General features: G+C 27.8%; 1 protein-coding gene across 2 annotated transcripts; it reads right to left on the reverse strand.

Annotated features, from left to right (window-relative positions):
• Window positions 1-22,946: 22,946 nt before the first annotated feature.
• Window positions 22,947-26,369, reverse strand: LOC112285477 (uncharacterized). 2 transcript variants are annotated; one of them, XM_024526339.3, is made up of 4 exons: window positions 25,206-26,369; window positions 24,956-25,000; window positions 24,153-24,716; window positions 22,947-23,997 (listed from the first exon to the last, which is right to left on the reverse strand). In XM_024526339.3, the coding sequence occupies exons 1-4, from the start codon at window positions 25,833-25,835 to the stop codon at window positions 23,902-23,904; spliced, it is 1,335 nt and encodes a 444-aa protein (XP_024382107.1). In that variant the 5' UTR covers window positions 25,836-26,369; the 3' UTR covers window positions 22,947-23,901. The 2 variants fall into 2 exon arrangements, with proteins under 2 accessions (XP_024382107.1, XP_024382108.1); XM_024526340.3 differs by lacking the exon at window positions 24,956-25,000 and having other exon boundaries at window positions 25,206-26,367.
• Between the last annotated feature and the right edge of the window lie 463 nt (window positions 26,370-26,832).

Genomic DNA, 26,832 nt, shown 5'->3' on the forward strand with positions numbered 1-26,832 from the left:
TAAAAAAAAAAAAAAATGATTGACAAAGACTAGCAGAGACCAAGTTCTTATCTTTGCAACAAAAATTATAGTCACCCATTATATATGTTGTTGAATTTTCAAAGCTAGCTTGCAACGTGGAATGAAATGATAAAATCCTTATCAATCAATTTCAATATGGATTAAAGAATAATGTGAAAGATTTGTTATTAACAATGTCAAAGATAATTTTTTTAAAACAATTTATTGCTCAAACCATTGCATGCAACAATTGATTATTTAAAAGATGTCAAGAAGAAAAATTTGGTTGAAGAAAAAAAATCAAATAATGATGGCATTTTCCAAGTTTTCATAAACACATTCATCAAGGCCAAAACCAATGCAAATTAATATGGTACTTTTAAACCTCTCATGGAGCAGAAAAAGACTTGATGATATTAAGAAGGCTTATGCTTATATTATAGAAAAGCTAAATATACTATTCAACATTGTGCAAAGAAACAACACAACTAAAAAATGAGAAGCATGGTTGCCAAAGAGGACAATGTATTAGAAAATAAGTTTCTTCAGCTATAATAGGGATTGTGCGGCTAGAATTTGGTGTAACTCCTAATAAAGGTCCTATTTTTTCCTTAGATCCCTCACCTTATTTTACAATAGAAGTTTATATAGGAACAAAAAATCACAAAATCTTAGCTTTGTTAAATTCAAGAGCCTCAAATTATTATATAGATAAAGATTTTGTCAAAAAATAAAATATTTTGTTAATTAAAAAATCTAAATCTGTACATAAAGAAGTTATAGGTGGTCATTTGCTATCTTTTGGAGATATTATGCATGAGACTATTCTTTTAGATATAGCAATTAAAGTTTATAATAGTAATATTTAATGTAATAAGATTTCTATCTAATTTGATTATTTTAGGATTATCTTGGTTAAAAAAGCATAATCCTCAAATAGATTGGATTTTTTGTAATCTTATTTTTTTTAATAGTTTAAGCCAAAATTTTGTTAGTCAAATACAAATACATAAGTCTAGTACATTAAAATCCTTACTGATAGGTGTGAGAGCTTTTATGCATGTCACAAAAGTAGGATTATCTTTTGCTTTATATGCCATGCCCATTTTTGATGGTGAAAAGACGTCAAGTAGTATTCTTAGCCAATATCAAGATTTTAAAGATATTTTTGAAAAAAAATATATATATATTCTTCCAAAGCATTGTTATTTGTGAAGAAAAAAGTCGAATCTCTGCAGATGTGTGTGGACTATCAAGTATTCAACAACTTCACTATTAAGAATATGTATCTTTTACCTTTCATTTCAAGACTTTTTGATTAATTGACTGAATTAAAGTTCTATACAAAAATAGATCTACAAAGAACATATAATCAAATATGCATTAAAAAAAGAGATGAATAGCAAAGTGCATTTCAAATTAGGTATGAGTATTTTGAATATAATATCATGTCTTTTGGACTCACAAATATACTAGTTGCTTTTCAACATCTAATGAATGATGTCTTTTGTAAGTTTCTTAATGATTTTATTTTTTGTTATTTAGATGACATCTTAATCTATTTCAAGAATACAAAAGAGTATGAAGTTTATTTTGTTGTGTATTACAAAAATTTAGAGATACAGGATTATATGCCAAGTTAAAAAAGTGTATATTCTACACTACTCAAGTTGACTTCTTAGGATACATTATTTCCAACAAAAGACTTATGATGGATCCGAAGAAGGTCTAGACTATCATAGATTAGAAGATTCTAAGAACAGTAAAAGATGTATAATGCTTTCTAGGCTTTGCTAATTACTATCGGTTATTCATTAAGAAATTTTCTCAAGTTGTAGCTTTGCTTATACATTTGACTTATAAGGACAAACTTGAGTGGAGTAAAGAAGCCAAAGCATTGTTTGATGCTTTAAAAAATGAATTTACTTTTGCATTAATCTTATATAGTGTTGATTTTTTCAAGGCATTTTTTTATGGAAACAAATGTATTAGACTTTGTCTTGGATGTAGTATTATCATGAATGGGAGCAAATGACAAACTCCATCAAGTAGCTTTTCATTCCAAAAAGTTTTCAGTAGTCGAGATTAATTATGAGATCTACAACAATGAGCTCCTTGTAATTATGGATTCATCTCAAGAATAGCCTCATTATTTAGAAAGTGCTTCAAGTCCAATCACAATATATACAGATCACAAGAACTTCAAGTATTTCATGTCAATATGTGTTTTGAATTGATGCCAAGCTCATTGGAGTATGTTTTTTTTTTTTTTTAAGATTTTATTTTAAAATAACTTATAGATCCCAAATACAACAAGGTTTGTTGGATGATTTTTCTAACTGTTCTTATATTGTACCAAAAGAAGGAGATGCATCTTTTAATTAACAAAAAATGATTCTCTTAAAATCCAAGTATTTTCACCTTCGAGCAATAAAATCAACATTGATTGTTGATTCAACTTTTGTTGAGAAAATTCAATCAAGTATGTCCTCTGATCTTCTTATCCATAATATCAAAAATAATTCTTTTAAGTCTCATGATACTTCCAAGTTTGAGTTCAAGAATAACTTACTCTATTTTGAGGGACAATTATATATTCCAAAAGGTAGGGCACGATTATATATTCTTGAAACTCGTCATGACTTTCGAGTAGTCAAAAAATTTAGATACAATAAGACTTTGAAGCTAATATTGAGAGATTTCTAGTGGCCTTAAATGTGGAAGCCAGTGAAAGACTTTGTACAATCATTTGATATTTGTTTAAGATCCAAAACTCCTGATAATTGACCTTATGAATTTCTTCAGTAATTACCTATTTCAAAAAAACTATGGACTTTCATTTCTATAAATTTTATCATGGATCTTCTAATCTGAAGTTTGTATAATTTCATATTTGTGGTAGTAGATCATTTTACTAAAATAACACATTTTATACTATGTACAAAATCTATCAAAAGAGAAGAAACAACTAAGTTTTTTTTTAATAACATTTATTGCTATCATGGATTGCCTAAAGATATTATATTGGATAGGGAGACTCAATTTATATCAAGATTTTGGAAATTCCTTTTTAAGATTGTAAAGGTGGATATAAAGCTCTCTTTTTGGCTATTCATCCTCAAACTAATAGACAAATAGAATAATGTCGTATGGCATGATTTACTATCTGGGAATACACTGGGTATCTAACTCTAGAGAGTGTAGCTTAAACCTTTATGTGAATCTTGTCTTAGCTTCCAAAACTCTTGTATTTTGCATAAAACTCAAAATATAACAAAATCCCTTCAAAACATATTTTTCCGGCGAAGGGTTCTCTCTTTCCAAACTTTAGAAATTCATAATTCTTGATCTAACCGCTCAATTTGTTTCAAATTTACAGAATAAGTAGAAATCACCCTTAAATTTTATTATTAAAAAAACTAACCGCAAATTCACTCCCGATCTTTTGGCATCTAAGAAACCCTAATAGATGCTCTAAACCCTCATTTACAAGCACCCGAGCACTATTTTCTTAATATCTCAAGAATCCAATACTTAAATGTAATCAAACTTATGTATAAAGTCTACTAACATAAAATTACACATTTTCTGAAATTTGGAGCGAAAATCTCATCAAATTGCTCAAGATATAGCTCAAGACACAACCACTAGTAAATCAGGTCACTTACTACCCTTAGATTGCATGTGTTGACTTAAAAATCTAATAACTCCTTTACCATAACTTGGAATCTAGCAATTAGTATGTGAAAAGTGTAGTCGCAAAAGTCTTCTCTCTAGTCACAGTCGCCGATCCTCAATTGCCTTCCGTACGCGTGCATTATATCAAAAGGAGTGACAGTAGCTTCCAAATCAACACCTTAATTTTGAGCGCCTATATCTCCTTTATATAAACTTCAAATCATACAAGATTTGCACCAAAACTATAGCCAAAAACCTAAACTTGCTGACCCTAGCATTCAAAACTCAAATGGCTCCGAGAATCTAACCTTAATCCCTAATATGGCCTTGGGCAGCCTCCTCAAAGCCCATTGGTCATGATTTTTGACCAATAGGAATGGAGATTTTTATCATCTATCTCCATTCATCTATATTGGTGCCATAATTACTCTCTTTGCTACCAAAACCCTTCTTCAATCCTTTTTCTTATAAGATTTTCATAATTTATGCTCTAAACACCAAATAAAAGAACCAAAATAAGTTTTCAAAAGTCACCAATGTCTAACGAAGGTGACTCTAAATATTTAGAAGTTAATATCAATCAAAATCAATCTTGAAAGCCACTATCAAAAGAAATTAAAGTTATAAAAATTCTATAGTAATCTTTTTAAACAACCTCTTCTCAAGGTAATAATCAAATTATATTCTACAACCAACAAAAATCTAATAACATGGCTTTCACCATGTTACTTAGTAAATTATATATTAAGTACATAATTACATTATTTTCATATAGTAGCCAAACTACAACACAACAATGGGTGAATAAAATTTTGGAGTAATACTTAAGATATACCATCTAGTATTATCAAGATGATTGGATAATTTTTTTACCATTATTAGAATTTGTGCACAATAATTTGGTACATTCATCTACTCAACAAACACCTTTCTTTGTCAACTATGGTTATCATCTATAACTTAATATTTTTGACTTTTCAAAAATTGATAATTCTGCAGTAAAAGATTTGACAAATCATTTATTAGAGCTACATGCAATAATAAAGGCATAGTTAAATGGAACTCAAGAATAACAAAAGATTAATGTAGATGCCTATTAGAAGGAATAATCACAATTTAATGTAGGTGATAAGATATGGTTACTTTGTTGTAATATCAAGACTATCCATCCTTGTGACAAATTGAATTACCATAGGCTTGGATCATTTCTTATTAGTAAACAAGTAAATCTTATTGCTTATCAATAATATCTATCGGAATCTATGAAGATCCATTTCATATTCTACATATCTCTTCTTAAGCCATATAAGACAGTGAATATCTTAGAAAGAAGACCAATGCCACCTCCTCTTATAGAAGTGGATAATAATTAAGAATTTGAGGTGGAAGAAGTCTTAGATTCAAGGCGGCACCAAAATAGGTTGGAATATCTTGTTCATTAGCATAGATATGATATTAATGAATGTACAAGGGAGCCAACAAAATACCTCTTGAACTTGTTATGTAGCATCAATTTCATTGAGTAGTGAAATTTGGGCTCACATACTATATATTAATGAAGTTCTTATAAACAAAGTCTAACATAAATTGAATTAATGGTATTCAATAAAAATCAAAATATCAAAAAATATTATTATTATTAATAGTATACTATTATCATTTCTTTATTTCTTTACTTTTATAGAATAAGATTATTTATAATTATTTTTGAATTTGAATAATAATCAAAAAAATTCTATTAAGTAATAAATAAAAACTTAAGTATACTAAGATATTACAAAAGACATATTGCAAATTTATATTAAAAAAAATCTAGACTTCATTAATATAAGAGAAGCTATAAATTTACTAATTTCTAAATATTTGATTATATTAATATACCAAATTAAATTAAATACTAAAAATTTAAATAAAAACTTATTTATAAAGTATTTCATTAAGCTTTCAAAAAATAGTAGCTAAGTTTTACATAAGCTCTTATTTATTCTATCAAATGAACAATAAGATCTAAAAACTAAACATGAGTTGATTGAATATGAATTAAGATAGCTAACTATCTTATAAAATAAGCAAAAAAAAATTTTATAATACATAGGACAAATTTTTGTTGTATAACCTTATCATATCTTTAAAAAGATTAATCATTAAGCTTAAGAGAGTTTTGAATCTATATTAATATAATATTCAATATATCAATAATAATAAATTTATTAAAAATTACAATAATATTTAATTATAGAAGAAGAAATTATATTATTTGAATCAAAATCATAAAATTTGCTTCTAAAAATATCTTATATCTTCTATATTAGAGAGATAAATGCATCTATTTTACAAAAATATATTACCTCTAATAATTTTAGATTAGATTAACTAATATAAATCAATAGATGACTTTATTTTTCCATTGGTCTTTTAATTTTAAAGTACAATTAATGATATTAAAGAAAATAAATGGATGGAACTTTTTAGACCTTTGAAAATATCAATGAGTTAATTTGGTGTCTAAATATAAAAATTTCAAGAAGTTTTTAATATGTTAAAATAATTGACAAGATTCTACATAATTATTTTAAAAAATGTACTAATATCTATTGTAAGTTTTGTCTATATTTTTAGGTATATAAGACTACCTAAGATAAAGAAGAAATCATGGATATTTTCAAACTATATTGTAATTTGGTAGTCAATCTATTCTTTAATTATAAAATTTATAATTAGGACTTGAATTCTAATATAATAATCTATTATAAAAAGATAGTAAAATTTATACTTGAAAACTTTTGATCTACTTCAAACTTAGCTATGATCAAATGTAAATTTTATTTTCTTTCTAGCTTCTAATTTAATTAAAGGATCATAACTTAAATCAAGATTTAGGTAAGAAGTCATATTAATATGACTAATTTAGAATAAAGAAGTAGAAATAAACAAATAAATAGTCATTGTGAGTCCAAACAATCCTTTCTATTATACCTCCTATAATCCATGTATATAAAAAATTATTTTATAAATTATTTTATAAATATATGCTACTCCAAAAATTAATATATTACACTATTTTTTTCCCAAAAGGTATCATAATAATAGCACAAATAAAATAGAGACTATACAAGTCATTTTAACAGCATTAACCATGTTGGATACAAACCTTTGGCTTTAGCTTTTACAAAAAATCATATTATAGATATTTATTAAAAAAATTTGTATATATCTATTTCAAATACAAAAAAAAACATCTTTGTTTCTATCTTGAAGAATTAGAATGACACAAAAAAATATACAAATAGAAAAATAAATTAAATAATATATATATATGTATATATAAATTTACATTTTTAATATAAAATTATAATAAATAAATTTTAAAAAAAACTATATACACAAAGACTTTTTTAAAATAATAAAATAAGTTTTGGCTTATGAAATATATAGAAAGTACTGAATTTGAAATAAAATTTTATTAAAATACCATAATTTTTTATAGCATCATCATCATCTATTTTCTTAATTTTTAAACAATAAGAGACCAAATTCCTTGTAATGTATTCTTTATTCCTTAGTATTTTTTATCACAAGGTATAAGAATATAGATATCTCTTAAATAAATTATCAAATTTGGATGTTTGATTAGAAATTTGATATAGTTTATTTCTTCCAACACATGTTTAAATTTCTAATTATTTGGCTTTAGTCAGCTTTAAATTTTAAATTTTGAAAAAAATCTAAATCTTAAAATATTTTAGTAAAAAAATATGAATATTAAAAATTAAGAATTCTTTGAAAAGTTCTTTGAAAATTATTAAATCTATTCTTTTGAATCTTTATATAAAAACTTTAAGATTTATTTTAAATTTTAAATAAATTAATAATTAATAACATATAAATATAGTACTAACATGTTAGAACTTGATAAGATATTGGAAATTTTATTAAATGATAAGATATTGGAAATTTTTATAAATAAGATATCCTAATTTTTTTTATAATTTTATAAAATATTTTATAAGTCTAAAATATTAGATGTCTTAATTAATTCTTTATTTTTTTTAAATCCAATTTTTTCTTATATTATCATATATTAAATTTATATATATAAAAATTACAAAATTTTATATAATTATGAATTTTTTTAATTATTTAGTTATGATTTGATTATTTTAAAATTTTAAATATAAATATACATATACATATGTGTGTATATATATATATATGTGTATATATATACATATATATATATACATATATATACATATATATATATATATATACATATATATATACATATATATACATATATATATACATATATATACATATATATATACATATATACATATATATATATATATATATATATATACATTATAATTTAAGTTTTTAAATTATAATTTTTAATTTTTTTATATAATTATTAATAAATATAAGAATACGTTGAATAAACTCCACCTATTGTTATTTCAAACCATTCATCATCAAAATAGGTGGAGTTTTTGTCCCTTATTCCAATTCCTTTGTTCTTTATTCCAATTTGTTTCAATTTATATTCCTTGTCTTAATTCCTCCTTCCTCTGTACTTATGTGGTAGTATGCAATCTATGATATTTCATGTGTGCATCTATTTGACCCAGTCATATGGTGAATTTGGCTAGAATAGGACATTTGTTAAAAAATAATACAATATCCTAAAGTGAGCTTAATGAAAAAAAAAATCTTATGTAGAATAAAAAAAATAATAGATGGATAGTACTTTTCTTCCAACTTATTATTGATCTCAAGATTAAGAATCAAATACATGTGTTATATTGAGACCATGAATATAAAGAGAGAAAGTAATTTGAAGATGAGATCTAGTAAAAACATTAGTTTTTTATACTTTCAATGGTAGTCACAAAATACTAGTTGTTGTAGATCTAAGAAGTCCAACAATGGAAAGCAAAAAAAAAAACATCCTTTTTCCACAATCAAATCATCATCTCTCTTCTATTAATTTTCTATAATAAATCTTATACATGAGCGTCCTTTAAAAGCTCTATAATAGTTCTAACTCATTGCATTAGATCTTATATACTCTATATCTTATAACTTCTAGTCACAATCAACATCAAAAGATCAAAAAACAATATTCTTATGAACTTCTGGCTTCTACAAGCTAGTCATTTCTATGTTAATTTTTCTTACACCTTTAGCTTCAAATTTTGAAAGACTAAAGGATTGATAGGCCATTCTTTTATAGTTTATTTAAGTCAGAAAAAGTTTAAAAAAAAAAGAAAAAAAGAAAAAAAGAAAAATGATTGTCAACTCATTACATGAGCAACAATTAAGCTGATTACTAAAGCAAAGTACTTAGTGAATTTTTGTATTGTAAAACAGCCATTAGGTGAAAATATCTATATATATATATATATATATATATATATATATTATAGAAGAAATTAAATAAAAATATTTTAAAAAATTATCTAAAAAATATAGATAATAGACAAGAATATAATAAAACATAATAAGTGCTACTGCTACTTTTCTATAAAAGAGACTTCTACTTTGTAGGATCATAAATAAGACAAATTAAAGAAGATGAAATAAATAGTTGATATAGACATATTTAGAAAAAATTTTAAAAAAAAATTAAATAAAAATTACCTTAAAAAACTAAGAATTGATATCTAGAGAGCACCAATTATGAACTTGGATCAAAATCAGGTCCAAAGGCACAAAACTATGCACCTAAAGTAATTCTAAGGTTCTTTTACTAATTAAAGAATATAATTAGGAAGAAAACTTTAGAAGGATTGTTTTGGCATTTATTTTAAGTAATTTTAATACATACTAAGTTTTTGAGAGCTTTTTAAAGTAAGAATTGTATTCAATAGTTTTGGATTTTGAGAAATAAAAAGATGTTTATAAACTTAAGGATTTTCTTAATATTATAGAAAATTTATAGATGAAATACTCTAAGTTTTTTATTATGCTTGTCTTAAATATATTCAATAAATTTAATGTCAATTAAATAATTAGATTGAAGGACATAAATTTTTTATTGAATTAAGGTTTGTAAGCTAAAATAAACCTCCACTAGTTGGAAGTTTATTCTAGTTCACAATAAAAGAATCAATTATGTGAATTTTAGAAGTTATGGCTATTATTTAAATCCTAATAAAATCACTCTTTATTTTTCTTAATTAATACAAGAAATTAAGTAAAAACTCTACAACTAAATTATATTTATAATAATAAATCACTCAATAATTTAATGATATGAAAATTTCTTTCTTTTAGATATTTTTTCTTATTTTATTTTAATCAAATTTTATCCATCGATAAAAAAAATCATCTATGAATAAAAATTCATCTTTAAATAATCTTTCATCTACAAAAATTTATCTAAAATTAATTTTTTTAAAATTCTAATTCTAAATTCATTCCAATTTATTTAATTTTATATGTATGTTTTTTTTAATGTCAAGCATGTACAAATTCCATGTATTAACTACAAGTCTATTTACTAAATGAGACTCAATTATTTAGCCAAATTTTTTTGAAAAAATAATATTTATTGAAAACTATATTTATAACTTGTTGGATCAAGGCTACCTCTCTAGAGCCTAACCGAGAGTCAATCAAGGCAATGATTAAGTATAGCTACTACAACTCTTTCTTACTTGATTGCTTCAACTATCTTTTTAAATTCACCTAATGCTACCACTATGGATTGGAAAGTTTCTTTTTGCAAATTCTCTCATAATAAGTGACTTTGTAAGTTGCTTCAACTCAATTATCCTAAAAAATATTCAATGCAATGGCTATATTTACTATTTGATTATATACAAGCCAAATCATAGTCAAGAACTTCAATTTTTAATACCATCTTTTATAGCTTAGCTTAATATTCTTATCTAAATTTTGACGTAGACAACGTAGCCTTCTTAAGGTTAGATCACTCACAGTACAACATATAGTCACAAGAAAAGACTGTTGACTTGCATTCATCAAATGTGTTTCAATTTGAATAAGAAAGAGCTCTATAATTCAAGAAAAATAAACCTTCCCAAGGATAGACTATAAGCTGCAAATAAAAAAAATCAACGAGTGTTATTATAAAAAAAAAAAATCAGTTCATGCAAAAATCATCACGACAAGATCACAAATTAGTGTAGCAAAGCTAAATATGAGTATAAAATTCACTCGTCAATTTAAGTTAAAAAATGGCCTCAATTAAGAGTTTCTTGTAATTGGTGGTCTAAACTGGAGAAAGAAAATAGTAAGAATAAAAGAAGAACAAACATAAAATAATTAAAATAAATAAAATCAAGCAATTAAACAATCTAAAACTTGATTCTAATTTATTCACTAAATTTTTATTTAGTAAAAAGTAAAAAATAAAAGTAAAAAAATATATTTTTTTAAATTAATTATTTTATCTTTTCAATGGTGGAAGATTCATATAAATTCAAGTTATTATGAATAAGTTATGAAGGTTTAAAAGTAATAAGTAAATAAATAAAAAGTCAAGTGAATAATTTTTATATCAAGGATAACTTGCTAAAGAGAACAAGAGTTTGAGCCTCACCAAGGCTCACAAGTAGTGTATATAGGTCTCTAAGAGAGGACACGAGGCCTTAGTCTTATCTTCTTAACTACCTTCAAGATACTACAACCTATATGGGACTTGTGCACCTCCTTTCATACAAGGACTATACTAGCCATTGGTCTTCCTATTTTCTATTAGTAAAATCAATATTTTTATATTTTTGACTTTATCTTGGTATTTAAAAATATCCAATTAGGCTAAGAACCTCATGTGGCCTTCAAATCTTGTTCCATTTCTTCATAATGGCTCCTGAAGTAATAAAACTCATTTTTACCAAATTCTTCGAAATTATTCTAAAAATTCTTTAAAAATTCTAAATAAATTTTAAATAAATTCTAAAAATTCTTATAATTTTTAATATTAATAATATTGATATAAATTTTAAGCTATTTTTTTTTACCTTAATAAGTTTTTATACTAGTAAAATGAATTTAAATCTACTATAAATCCTATTTTTTATATACTTAACTAAAAAGTCATGAGATTCTTTCTCATGCTTCTTCTAACTATTGACTAATATTTATAGTTTTTTTATAATTTATAAATATAGATTTAAGACTAATATAAATATTAATCATAATAAATTATTCTTAATATTTAATAATGAGTAAAAATATTAAAGAAACTTAGATAATTGCCTCTAAGATTTACTAAGACTCCATTTGTACAACTAAAATTTTAATTTCTATTTGTCTAAAGATTCTTACACAACTCACCATATATTATGATTTTAAGTACTTTAAATACATCTTTTTATTCTAAAACAATTAATGAGTCTATTTGATGACTTGTACGAAATAACCTATTTTACTCTCTTTAACGTTTTAAAAGAAACAAGAATTAAAAAATTTGACAATGCAAGTAGCTTATCCAACTCTTATGCAACTTATACAATTATAAGATTTAATTTTATATTACTTAACACACCATAAAAATATAGCAGGTCTATAAAGACTAATTTAATAATACACATGAAGATCAATGATAGGAAGAGTGATTCTTACAAGACCAAAAATAAAAATATGATAGTTGCTCACTTTTAAGGCCTAAAAACAAGCACAAGTACCATCTACTTGCAAAGAAATAAAGTATTTAACTTCAATACATCTAAGAAATATGCATTTAAATCACAACAATTGAATTGCAAACTATGCTCTAAACAAACTTTATTTAAGGTTGATCATAAGAATGCTTCAATACACCACCCATGGCCTTATAAATAGTGCTATTACAATATAATTTTAAAAAATTAATCAAAGTATTCTACGGAAGTCTAGAAAGATAAAGAAGAAACTTACAAAATCAACTACTTCTACACAAATTGAAAAGGTTGGATATAGCAACTACTTCTTAGAAAGGTGATTAATTTTTTGTTGCTCATGGCCTCATTCCTAGAATAGAGCTCAAGACTCTTCTCTAATAGATATCAGTAATAGAAAAAATGCTACCTCAATGCAATACAAAAAAAGAGTGCTTTAAAAATCTTAATCAAAGAAGAAGACTAGATTGCAATGCTTTGCTTCTTTTCTTTACCATAAATCAATACTAGGCTCACATTGTGTACCTTATATTGACAAAGGAGCCTTAGGTAGTAGCCTTATATGAAGAAGTCTGATCAACTGCAATGCTTCAATAATGGCTATTTTACTATTGTCTGATCCTAGTTCTTTCTTTGTAGTAAAGGAGAAAAAAATGCAATACCAACTTTGATTGTCTTGCATTATTTCTATAGTCATATTTATAAAAAAAAAAAAATACATAATAAAAAATCCATGATCAAAGATAGGCTACATGGAAATTTTGGTTCTATTCTTCCAAAGGCCAAAGGTGATGTGATGCTTGTTTCTTCTTCAATTAACTATGGCTTTTAAATCCTTCAACCATGGCCTACCTAATAATAAAGAAAAAGAATTCTTTTACATATGCATCCAAATGGCATGATATTTCAAGGTATTTTTTTCTCTTTCAATCCAAGTCTTATAATTTTTTATTTTGTCTACTGAAATAAATGGGCTTTGATTTGCTATCTTGATAACAAAAGGAGATGGATAAGTGGCATTCAATTCTAATTTCTTTATGGGTTGGAAGGACATAATGTTCAAACCACTGCCACCATTTATAATGGTATAAGAAATTATTTTATCTGTAATAGAAACCTCAATTTCTATTGCTTTTACTTCACTTCATTTAGTATAGGTATCTATTTTTACTACCATCCTAATCTTAGGCTTTCTTTGGTGTCTCATTAAAATATAATTTTTTAATGTCTTTTTAACCATTGAAAAAAATTAATATTAGCCTTTAATTTTTTAAGATCATCCTATAAATTATACTCTTATATATTGGATTCTTCCATACCTTTGTGTTATTGATGGATTTCAAATGTAAAAATTTTAGAACCTTTACAACTATGGTTATTCAAATTAATACTTAATTTATGTTTAACTTTAAGATTTTAAAATGATAGTTCTTCTTCCAACAGATCAAATCTTATAATTTTGGCAATGTTATTTTAAGTTACCTTAATTGTATCCTTCATGACTTATTTTAAATTTAAAAAGTAAGGTGAATTATTTGAGCTTCTAGTATCTTTCTTTTAATAGATAGATAAAGATGCAATTCTAAATCTAATCATCACTACAAGCATTGGTATTATAGGTAAGTTTTTTTTTTTTTTTTTTTTTTTTTTTTACTGATTTTTTTCAAAAGTTATTAAATTCAGTTTTGAAAAAAAAAATCTTGCTTGATATTAGCTTGTACAAGATTTTGAATCTCTTTTAACTCTCCTATGAACTGAGATACAAATGTCACATCCTAAGATACTTAACCATATCTTGATTGATTAAAAGGATTTCGACCTTGAGATTGACTTTAATTAGAATTTAGTAGAATATATCTAGAGTTAGTTTGAAGCCCACTTGATGTGTTCTGATTCTATCTATTATTTTTACAGTCATAGTACAAATTTGAATGCCTCAAATTATTATTTATTAGAGTTTTTCTTGTTTCTTTACAATTGTCAAACAACTATTGAATATAATTATAAAAAATATAGGTTATAAGAAAATTATTCTATTTGATTTTCTATAATACTTTGTGGAATAGTTACTACTACAATTTTCACACTTTACTTAGTTTTTAATCAAACATTGATCAAATGGGTGTCTTTTCTTGCAAAATACGTGAAAATCTATTTATTGTCTTATTTGACTTATAGTACCTTGATTTCTAGAACTAAATCCTTATTGCTTCAAATTATACCTTTGAAAAGGTTGATTTTTGTATAGAGATACATATAGTTAAGAATGTCGGTTTTGTAGGAGCATAGAATTGCAATATTGGGCTAAATATCTTAATTATCTATATTGAATGCACCATATTCTTATTGTATGTCTTCTTGACTCAATGGGAGATGAAAGAGGATTAAGATTGGAATTTCTAGCCAATCCAACTAATTGTTGTTTCATCAATTTTATTTAATAAAAGATGTGGGTTTGAAATTCTAACTAAGATGTTAAGATTTTTTTTTGATAAATCCTCCTTTCACCTATTATCTTTAATAGGATAGGTTAAGGCCAATGAAAGAGGTAGATATCTAATATTTAAAGATAAGAGATAGGTTCCTAAGATTGTAGGAACTAATGATGGTTGTTCATGTATGTAGGAACTTGATGCATAAGAAATCCTAGCATGCATGGATATAAAACTAAGAATATTATGGTCTTTTTTATGCCATAATTTTTTATATTATTTTTTATTTTATTACATTTTATTACATTTTTGGATACTATAAGATTTTTAGGACATACATGGAGGATTTCTTTAATTGTTTCTTTTTTAGCAAATTATTGAATAAAAAAATAATTCAAGGTGTCGTATGTGGGCAAGGTTCTTACAAATCTTATAACTATTAATTCAAAACATCATATGTAAGACATAATGTCTTCATCTTTTCTTTATCTAAAGGAAGATAAAGCAAGTAGGAATGTGTTTTGCTTTACTTCAGGTTGAAAATGTTATAAAAAAGAATATTGGATTATATCCTAATTTAAGAAAGTATTAAGAGAATGGTTGAAATACCACTCATATGCCTTCTCTTTTATTGTTGTTGAAAACCATATTAAATAATAATAACCATCTGTTATTAAAAATATAGTGAATGTTTCTATGAAATGTTCTACATAGACCAAAGGATCTTCATTCCTAATATATTTGAATATGGAAAGATTAAGAGATATAAAAGTGGTACTAAGTTCGTTACAAACTTGAATAATTAAATTCCTTAGTTGAATCAAGAAATTGATTAATATGGTTGGTGGTTCTTTTCTTATTAATTTATTTGGATCTATTCTCTCTTCCAATTGAAGCAATTGAATACTTGCTTGATTTGAGTTACTTCTATTATCTACCAAAGGTTTTGAAAATATATTTTTTGAATCTTCTTTAAGGTATTGTAAGGAAAGGTCTTCAAATTCTTGAAATAGATTTTTAGGCATGTTTAAATCAAGTTTATGAGTAGAATTACTATTATTTGGTAAAAGAGATCTAAAGATTTTATTAATATAGGTTCTTAGGACCTAGTTGAATGATGCATTAAACCTCTATAATTACCATGTCATTTCTAAAAAAATTAAAAAATTAAAAAATTAAAATAAGCTAAATAAGCTAAATAAGGTAACTATAGAATTTGATTTTTTAATATCTTGTACTTATTAACCTTCATTTCATTTAAATACTCTTTTTGATGAAAAAAATATTAAAAAAATAATCTAAAAAAAGAATATTTACTTGAATATCATCTCAAGTAAGACTTTTCTTTCATTAGAGTATTATATGGAATGCCCTTGTGTAGGAGTGATCCTAAGTAATATTCACTGCAAAGGCATTTTGTTGCCAGTAGGAAGCCCAAGCTTTCTTTCTTTTTTATTGTTTACACCAATGTAATTAAGAAATTATCCACTATTTGATTAACAATAAAAGTTACTAGACAAAAGAGTTTCTTACAAGCCTAAAATCAATTTGAAAGAAAATTCACTTAGCTGCATTCTTAGCCATCCTATCACTTGTTAATAAATCACCAAAAAAAAGTCTAAACAATTTCTTTAATCAATCACAAGCTTATCTAAAGAATAAGGTCAAAAATAAAGGTTTCATTTTATCCCATTACAATTAAGTTCTAGAAGAGAGAATAAATAATTACGTTTTTTACTTCTTCTTCTTGGATTCTACCTTCCAATTTCTAGCTCTTTACTCCATATAAATATACTAAAATTTGAAAAAATTGAAATAATTCAACAATGTTAAGAACTTATTTGAATTTTTATTCTCAAAGTATAAAGTTTCTTCTTCTAGCTCCTTATTTTTTAATCTATAATTTATTTTAATTTAATAATAAATTAAAAAGTTTTATTGATTGTTTCAAGAGAACTTACTTTAGAATGTAGCTTTTGAATTTTAAATCTTTTGCTTTATTTCTTTTTTCTTTAAGTTTTTTTTTTTTTTTCTTATTTTCTTTTTTTGTTCCAAAACTTTCTTGAATTGGTGGTAAAATACTCTTGAAGTTATTGAAGCATTATTTTTTATACTGCAATTATAAATAAGAAGGGTATAGTAGATGGAAAGGGTGATTAAATCGTTCTATTACTAAAAAATTGCCTCTAAAAAAGAACTTATAATTAGATAAAAAGAAAAGATACAAGAGGTAGAGAAGGTGATTAAATCCCTTTAATTATTAGAGATGAGCTTAATTAAGAGCCAACTAAGGTAATAATCAGGTATAGCTACTACAGCTCTTTCTTGTCTATTGCTTCAATCATCTTTTTAAATTCATCTTACACCACCACCACGGATTGGAAAGTTTATTTTTGAAAATTCTCTCAAAGCAACAAAGAGCTATTCAAGCTACAACTAGAAGTCAGAGTAACCACCTATCACAACACCACTTATTTTTTCATATTCATTAAATGCATAACTACTACACAATTCTATGCTATCAAATAAAATTGCTAAATCTACATCCAAAGTCACACCACAATAAGCTTTGCAACATAGAAAAATTTTCCATCCAACTAAATCATAAAGATCTTTGTTACAATATTGATCTTTTAGTTCTTTGTTGACACCATAAGCTTGGTATTAGCCTTGCCACTATTGTGATATAATATGATTGATAAGTAGAAGTGTAAAGAAATTATTATATTATAGAAGATCTTACTTCAAATATTATATCAAATTATCTTAGAAAATATACAATAGTCCAAAAGAAAATAAAACTAAAGGTGTAATGCTATATTTTTACAAAGTATGCTTCTACTTACTTTGTAAGGCCATAAATAAGGGAAAAAAAAAAATTAGATTAAAAAAATAAAGGATATGAATATATATGGGAGGAAATTAAGAGTTGATTTTAATAAAAATTAACTCAAAAGACTAAATTTGATACCCAAAGAGGATAAGTTATCAACTTGGATCAAAATCAGATCCTAAGACACAAAACTAGGCACTTAAAGTAATTTTGGGATTCTTTTGCAAATCAAAGAATGGAATATGAAAAAAAAAATTGATATGGTTTCTTTGGATATTTATTTTAAGTGATTTGAGTGTGTAATGACTTTATAAGAGCTTTACAAATTCACAATTGTTTTAGGTGATTCTAAAACTTGTGAAATAAAAAAAGTATTACGTTTTAGAAAATTTCATGAGTTTGGTAGTAGATCTACAATTCAAATCTCAAGGAATTATATAAATAGTTATTTGAAGTGTATATTGTAAGTTTGAGCTTGATCAAATGGTTGACTTAAAGGTTGTTGAATTTTAAGTAGGTTGAAGTCTCAAAAATTGGACTTTGAAGGGCAATTAGAATTTCTAAGATCTTTAGTAATCTATTAGTTGGATTAAAGTGAAATTTATGTATAAAGGTAATAGACTTAATTTTCTACACATAGGTGACATTTGAAAACAATTGAATGGTTTGAAAAGAAGATATTGGCATTAGAAATTCAACATTTAGATTGGAATAGGAGGCCAACCAACACCTGAGTAGATTTTAGAATTTTTCTTTTATTTGGTAAGTGCTATTATCTTCAAATTTTGTGCGCTTGTTGTTAACTTACTTGTTAAAAAGTATATAAAATATTAAGTAACATCAATGATTTAATCAATAGATATTGAGATTCTAAATTTTATTAGGATTAGATTGAGTTGATTAGGATTTGATTTAGGATTTAGGATTTTTTTAGGATTTAGGATTTGGCCTAAGATTTGATTAAAGACCATTAGGATTTCAACTAGAATTAAATTAGGAATTGATTTTAATTTATTTAAGATATAGTTGTGATTATTTTAATATTTCTTTGATGTATCTTGGAGATTCTTTTAAGATTTATTATAGATTTTTTTTAACTCTTTTAAGATTTCTTTTTATTTCTTTTGTGATTTCTTTAAGATTTGATTAAAGCTTGTTTAGCATTATTAAAGTTTAATTTGAGTTTATTTAGTACTCTATTAGAGTTAGGATTTTGTTATTACAATTTCTATTCTACCTTCCACATTCAGGTGCCCGATGAATTCTTAAGCAAGACTTCACGTATTACAACACTGCTCTCATTTCAACAGTATTAAGATAATAGAATACCTTAAGTTGAAAAAACAGCCTCAATATAAAAATTCTATATTAACCAATCTCTAGACTTAATAAGTTGCTTCAACTTAATTATTCTAAAAACTTGTTTAATATAATGGCTGTATATATCTTTTGATTAAACGCATGCTGAATTATAGTTGAGAACTTCAATTTTTAATACCATCTTTTACAGCCTAGCTTAATATTCTTGTCTAAGTTTTGATATAGAAAATACGGCCTATTCAATGTAAAATTAATCACAATGTAGTCCAAAGCCATAAGAAAAGAGTATCAACTTACACTCACCAAATTTGTTCCAACGTGAATAAGAGAGAGCTCCACAATACAAGCAAAATAAACCTTTTCAAGGATAGATGACTAGTTGGAATCAAAAAAATCAAGAGATGTCATTATAGTAAGAAATTAGTTCATGCATAAACCATTGTGATAAGATCACAAATCATTATAGCAAAGCTAAATAACCTCCACTATATTAAAAGATAATCAATGTTTCATTGCTCATGGCCTCATCTATGGACTAAAGCTTACGACTCTCTTCTAGTAGATACTAACAATGGGAAGGATGTCACTTCAATGCAATACAAGAAAAAGTGCTTCAAAAATCATAACTAATAAAAAAGAATGGATTGCAACACTTTGTTTTTTTTTTCTCCATTGCAGATTGACAACAGACTCAGATTGTGCATTTCATATCGATGAAGGAGCCTTAATCAGCAACCTTATACAAAAAAGTCTAATCAATTGCAATGCTTTGACAATGACCCCTTCACTATTGCTTCATACCAACTCCTTCTTTGTACTGAAGAAGAAAAAAAATGCAACACCAATCTTGATTATCCTCCAATACTACCACAATCACACCTATGAAAAAAAACATATAATGAAAAATCTTTGGCAATTAAAATCTTGAATCTTTTTTATGAAGAAAATAAAAAAAATTTAAGAAATAAGGTCCAAGGTGACGTGATTCCTAATCAACAAGGAAACTGCCGCCCTTTCTTGGCAGCATCTTGTCTTCCTTATTACCTTTTCTTTTGTGGCTTATTTTTCTTTCATTTCTATTTTTTATTTTTATCTTTTTAATTGATTTAAATCAAAGATCCTTCTTAGTTTTTAGTTTAATTAAATAATTTATAATAATAAAACTATTATTAAATATTATAATTTATATTAATTAATTTAAGGAAAAAATATTTGTTTTAAAACTTCTTTTTAGAAATTCTCCCAGAACTCTTTTTTATAATAGTCATTCTATTATTTTTCTATTTATCTCAAAATTCCTACACTAACTCACTAAAATAGTGACTTTAAGCACCATAAGTACATTTTTTGTACTAAAATATACTAATGAGTTAATTTCGTGATTTATAGGATCTCAAATATTTGAAATTTAAGATTATAAGAGGTTTTTTGCAATCCTAAAAAAAATTTCTAGTTTGATTGAAGCAAAAATTGGTAATAATTTGGATTTAAAAATCTATAGGTTGGCTAATTTATAAAGTAATTAAAAAAATTAAGAAAAACTAAATCTTTGCCAAAAGGTCAATATCCAAGTTAAAAAAAGAGATTAGCTAACATTGAAGTATTTTAAGATTTTTTTTTAAATTGATAAATCCAATTTTCTTTAAATTTTATGTACTTAATATTATCTTATAGTTTGAAGTGTGAATAAAATTTTAGTAGAAATCAATAATTTAATTAATAATTATTGAGATTTTAAAATAATTATAGAAATTAATTAAGATTTTTTTAAGATTTTTTGTATTTATTTTGAATTTGATTAAAATTTAGGATTTAGTAAAAACTTTATTAAAATTTATTAAGATTTTTTAGGATTTTTTTTAATTTATTAGGATTTATTTTAGGATTTAGGATTGATTTAGGATTTAGAATTTGGTGAAGATTTTATTAAGATTTTTTTATAATTTTTTAAGATTTATTAGGATTCAAGATTTGATTAGAATTGATTTGGGATTTAGGATTTAGGATTTTATTAGGATTTATTTAGGATTTTTATTTTTAATATTTTTAAAAATATTTTTATGATATTTCTTTGATTTTATTTATTATATACATATTTTTTTAAGGTTAATTTATGATTTCTTTATGTTTCTTAAATAATTTCTAGAAGACTTCTTTTAGATTTGATTAATAATTTATTAGAATTATTAAAAATTAATTCAATTTTATTTAAGACTCTATTAGAGTTGTTACGATCTTGTTGTTGCAAATTCCATTTTATCTTCCACAATCAGGTATTGTTGCATACTTAAGCAAACTTTACAAAATATGACAACATAGTAGTGACAATCCTATTAACAACTTAGCTTATATTTTTTTGTAGACTCTATGTTTGTGGGAGAGTTTAATAAGCTTAAAGCTAAGTAGTGTATAGACTAAATTAGAGCTTTTAAAATTGCATGTCATAGTTTTGCCTCTACAAATTTGAGTAGTGGCTGACTAATAGTATCAACAAATTAGTGCGTGATTTTCTCACATTTAAAGAAATAGAAAGTGTGGAAGGGTAATTTTCTTGATGCAGAGGAGGTATTGATGGATTTGTCAGCTAGTATTGAAAAAATTATTTGTAAATGAAGGGATGAATAAAAATAAATAAATAAATAAAATGAATAAATTAGAACAATAAGAAAGGACTTGAGAGATTGATGATTTGCATTGTGTATATATTTGGTATGATAGAGAAGAAAAGGCTTTGATGTAGACCTTGAGATCCATTGATATTGTAAAAAAAGCACCACAATTCTTGTCCATCCAAACATCTTTATATTTCAGCAATATTTGATCTCTATTTTTTGTTCATTTATCAAATGTAAAACTTACATTCCAACTATCATGTCCAATTAGTAACTCCACCTTAGACCATGCTCTAGCGAGCATCTCGAGTAGACTTATTCCTCCATGAATTATTGAGTTTCAATTTCAATATTGGCAATAATTATTGTGTATCCAAGGAAAGTGATCTTTGAAGTTATGTAAGTATAAGGAGTAGCAAGGTGCAAGTAGAATTCAGCACATAGACATTCCTATTGCAAAAGTAGAGGTTCAATATTAATCTTTGTTCTATACAAGTTTTTTTTTTTCATTAAACTTATCTTACGATACATGCATTATATTTTAATTGATGTATTGCCTTAGTCAAACTTTCTACTTCACTTGGCCAAACATATGCATACATGGAGTATAATAGATGGCACATTGTCATACAAGTTTGAAAGACAAGGAGGCAGGAGGGGAGGGGAGTTAGGGACAAGAGACAAGGAATGAAAACAAAAGACTTATCCATTATAATAATGGATGAATCAAAATAATGGCAAGTAGAGTTGATTTAATATTTTTCTATATTTATCTATATATATATATTAATTATTTATTAATATTTAAGACTTAATAAAAAATAATTTAAATTTTTAATTATATATATCTATATACATTATAATAGATACCTTTATTATTTCAAAAAATAAATATAAATCGAAGAAAATATTAATACATTAAGTAGTTAATATATTATTTAAGAAATATTAAGAATGTTTCTTAAGTACGATTTAGGTATTTAATTTTTTTTAGATATGCCATATATTGAGGATATGAATTACAAAAAAAATGTAAAAAAGCAATATGTTCTTGTACCACTTAAAGAAAGAAATTTGACAAATTTAAAATAGATATAAGATAGAAATTAAAATGGCTATTGCCATTTACAAAGAAACTAGAGAATAATAAACTAATACCAAAATACATGAAAGGTATTAAAAAAAAATCACCTACAATTTGATGTTTTTAACTTTTTTAAAGTCACAAATTTATCATCAAAAAATTTTGGAAATAGAAAAACAAAGTTTTAATAGTGAATTACATTATTCGTAAATAGAGTTTTTCAACTGTCACTCACCAGGTGACATATGTGACATAATATGCTTGGACAATTATTAGAATACGGCATAGCTCCCTCGTGCTCAACTAGGACTGCCAACCATGATGTACTTTGGAACACAATTTAACGTACCACATCAATAAACGTGAAAAAAATGTAAATATATAAATATATGTATCTGAAGCACTTGAATGACGTGCAACTGGCTTCCACCACTGCTTCTAACAACACGTGCAGTCTAAAGATTCCAGGTGCTCAAGCCCAGAGCAGATTTTCAGGAAGGAATCAAATATGATCAATCGAGGATTTTGGTCCGAAATGATGCCCTCGTGTCGCATTCTGTTGGACAACCGCATCGAAGCACCAAAGGCAATATATTAAAGAGAAGGGGATTAAAGCAAAACCAGGATGTGGTTTCACATGAGCAGTGTCGTTCCGTGCAAAAACAGAGCAACGTGGACAACTAGCTTCGTTGCATAGACGATCAGTTTCGAAACCAGTGTTTCGAGTTTGAGCTATAAAGTTTCGGCTCTGGCCTTGTGAATGGTGCCAGTAGCATGACCTGGTCTTTGAAATGATCAAACTGATGCAACCCAATTTCTGTGATACATGCACACCCCAACCGCGACTTATCCCGATCAATCGTGGAATGTGAGGCATTCTGGAAGCAGCCCATGATCAAGCCGAGGTTCGTGCCTAGATCGGTGTACAATCGAGATTTACTGCAGTGCGACCATCTTGGATGGATCAAACTCTGGGGCCTAAATGGGAACCTGTCGGAATGCATGATCGGGGATGATCCAACTGCTCCCACGTTACTTACAATACATGTTGATGGTTTCTCACGGTTCTTCTATATCATCTAAGGAAGTCTTCTGCCACAACATTGCATAGATTCAAGGGGAAAATCAGTACGGCTTGGATTGGAACTTCACAGTGTGGCCTGCAGCATGTATCATAGCATGCTTAAGCAAGCTCTGCACATCGGTGAAAGATACATCATCGTGGCTTAATTCTCCTGATCGATACTAAAAAGACAGTCGGTGGGGTAATGCTACACTCAACGTGGGAAGAATCCTTCGTGGGATTGCTATCTTAGACGCGTTTGAAATTTGCTTGCAGAGCTTCAATCAGAACACTAGCGGCTGTTCGCACCTCGTGAAGTCGCCACGTAATTGAGTCCACGTAAGGCTGCAGGTTCAGAACTATTTTATCAATAAGAATCCACATGACGAATTGACGATCCGAAAAAAATTATCTACGGTGGTCTAGATCAGCACGAGCGATTAGCACTAAACTAGGGATAATGCTGCGACAAAAATATTAGAGCATGAAAGTTAACTTACCTTGGCAACGATGAAGCACTCCACGAACTCAAATGGTAGTCTTAGTATGCTACAGCGAACGACATCTAGCTTCAGGGATTCCATCGATTGAAAAAGGCGAATCTGCAAGTTGAATGGATACCGATGCAAAAAAATCTCCACTAAAATTTCCTCCTCAGAAACCTGAGCATGGATGCGGAGGTTCTCGGGGCTGATGATGTCCCTACTGGCCGCTGTGTTGTGATGAACAGAAGTCGGTACGATCAGGTTCTGCGGATTTCCCGTCATCCACGCAGTGTTGATAGGCTTCCCTCGATCTACAATCGGAGGTATTTGCTTCAACAGGTCGCCTCCTTTGTAGATGATATGCTTAGGTTGATTCGATTGAATTGCGTCAAACTTCTTGTCACCAGCTTTGCGAGGGACTGGACATGTTTTACTCTGTCTTCGATATCGTGGCGCTTCCGAGCTTTGAATAAGCAACTCCAGCTTCAAATTTGAGCGGCGCTTCAAAAGCTCCTCTTTACGAAGTTGCAACATCTTCACCAGCTTTATTGCGTCCTCTACAACCACAGCTTTTTCGCGCTGTAGAAAAAAATGATCGGAGATCAGTGCGCCTGATCTAGTTTAACAAGCTAGATCTCCCGTGGAAATGCCCTGATATAGTATGTTCCATGCATACATATAATGTGAAAGAAACAAAACTCCTGGGTCTGAAGAGGCTCAAAAATGGTTTTCATCTGTGGAGATTTAGTGACTAGGCAACAAGCGGACTATCAACTCATCCAACAGTACAAAATTCGAAAGAAAGCTTGTTTCAGTACACTCAGTGAGGGTTTTAGGGATGCAGAATTCATCGCCACAACAATCTGCACAGTACAATGTTATAACGTTTCTAAGTGGCCTGTGCTCACAAAAGCCATTGCCGCAGGATTTGTGCATACTCCTTGCACTCATGATACATCTCCCAGCAAGAAAAAGATTCTCATTGAAGAGAGGCATTTCAAATCTGCTAGCAGAGAAGAATTACAGGCAGCAGAGGTGAAGAACTAGTATGTGCCACGGAGCACTTACTTTGATTCCAGCAGGCAATATTGACTCCAGCACCTGGAACTTCGAAGCCATGTCTAAGCGTCGCTTTCGCTCTCTAAGAATGTGCTCCTCAGGGGTTGGTATCCGGCTCCCTACGGATTGTTTAAAAGCCTTAAACAACTCCTTTGTTTTCGGCGCAATCTGGGATTGGCTTGCTGGGTTCAGTTTCTTGCGTTTCGAAGGTGAGGAGCTTTGTTCTGCAATGAGGGGTTGCAGTTGACGTTTCAAACCAGAATTTATGCAAATTTTTACGCTTCCTGGTGAGGAAGTCGACATGGGCGAAATTAACTCAGGGGATGGAACCACTTGATCCAGCAGTTTGTCAGTGACAGAGCTCACATCGTTCTGAATATAAGCAACCGAGACTGGTGTCTGCAAAGCCCACAGGGGACTTGAAACCGAGGGCGCATTAGCACGAGTTGAGAATACAACCGAGGAACTTGGCTCTAAATTGGAAGGGCAGGAAGCCAATGTGACGCTTTCTTTGACATCGATAATGTCATCCAAGAAGCTCGTCACACCACTTTCACTACAAGAATTGATTTCCGGGCACAGTGTTTCAAAGTACTGGTTCTGCCAGTCTCCGAAAATCTCGTCGAAGTTGGTATCCATGGCTTACGAAAGTGCAGTCAGCAGGAAGCGCGTGATAGAAAAACGAAGAAAACGTTCGCTAGACCAAAAATTAAGATCCTTCACTTGCTGACCAGAAAATACAGCACTTCGCAGATCCAGAGAATTTTAGCTGAGAAAGAGGCCAGATGACCTGTCGATCATCCTCCGACATGCCACTTCTCTAGCAAAAGTAATCATCAGCCTATACTAATATGGTCAAGCCTCCAAATCCAAACCATTGGGCTCGGCAGCTGCAAATACCGTCTGCTAGGTAAAGATGCTGTAAGCTCAAAGTAGCACTCTCAGGAGTCGCTTAGCCAATACTCAATGCAGTGCTCTACATCGACTAGAAACATCTCGTGTGGCGGTGTCTTGCAGGCAATTCAGCTTTCGCTGTAAGGCGACTGATAACCGTGCAAAGGTTCCAATCACCATGTTACATAGCCTTGAAATTTATTCATCCCTCCAGCAGCGCTTTAGGGAGAGTTATTTGCAGACCTATACAGCGAACGCTGCATCGACGCAAATATACCAGAGGATACCAATATTTATAACCAACTTTCGTCATATATGTATATCTGCTTTTGCATATTCATTTTCTTTTCATTTCCTTTTCTTTTTTGCAATCTTTTATTTTCATATATGTCCCAACCGTGCACGAACTTCTCCGTTACGATGTAAAGAGGTCATCAGCCAGGCCACACAGTTCTTACAACTGTTCAGGAACTCTAGTTTCGGCGACTCTAGTGTCGCTTCTTAGCAGCACATGAGTTTATGACAAGATTGCTAGCCGCTTTCACCCTATCGGGTTCCGAGAAGTTTGCAAGTAACTTGTAAATTATCCCTGATCTGGGCCCGTTGATGAACGCATCCCCCAAGTTACCCAGGAATTGAATTCCAACTGAAAAGTTGGACTGTCGCTGCGTAAAAGATCATCTCACTAAGACTGTTGCACTGTCCCAGTCCAGCTGATACGATGCATCCATGAGAGTCCAGA

Source organism: Physcomitrium patens, chromosome 8 (genome assembly GCF_059467195.1).
Source record: "Physcomitrium patens ecotype Gransden chromosome 8, ASM5946719v1, whole genome shotgun sequence".
NCBI lineage: Eukaryota > Viridiplantae > Streptophyta > Bryopsida > Funariales > Funariaceae > Physcomitrium > Physcomitrium patens.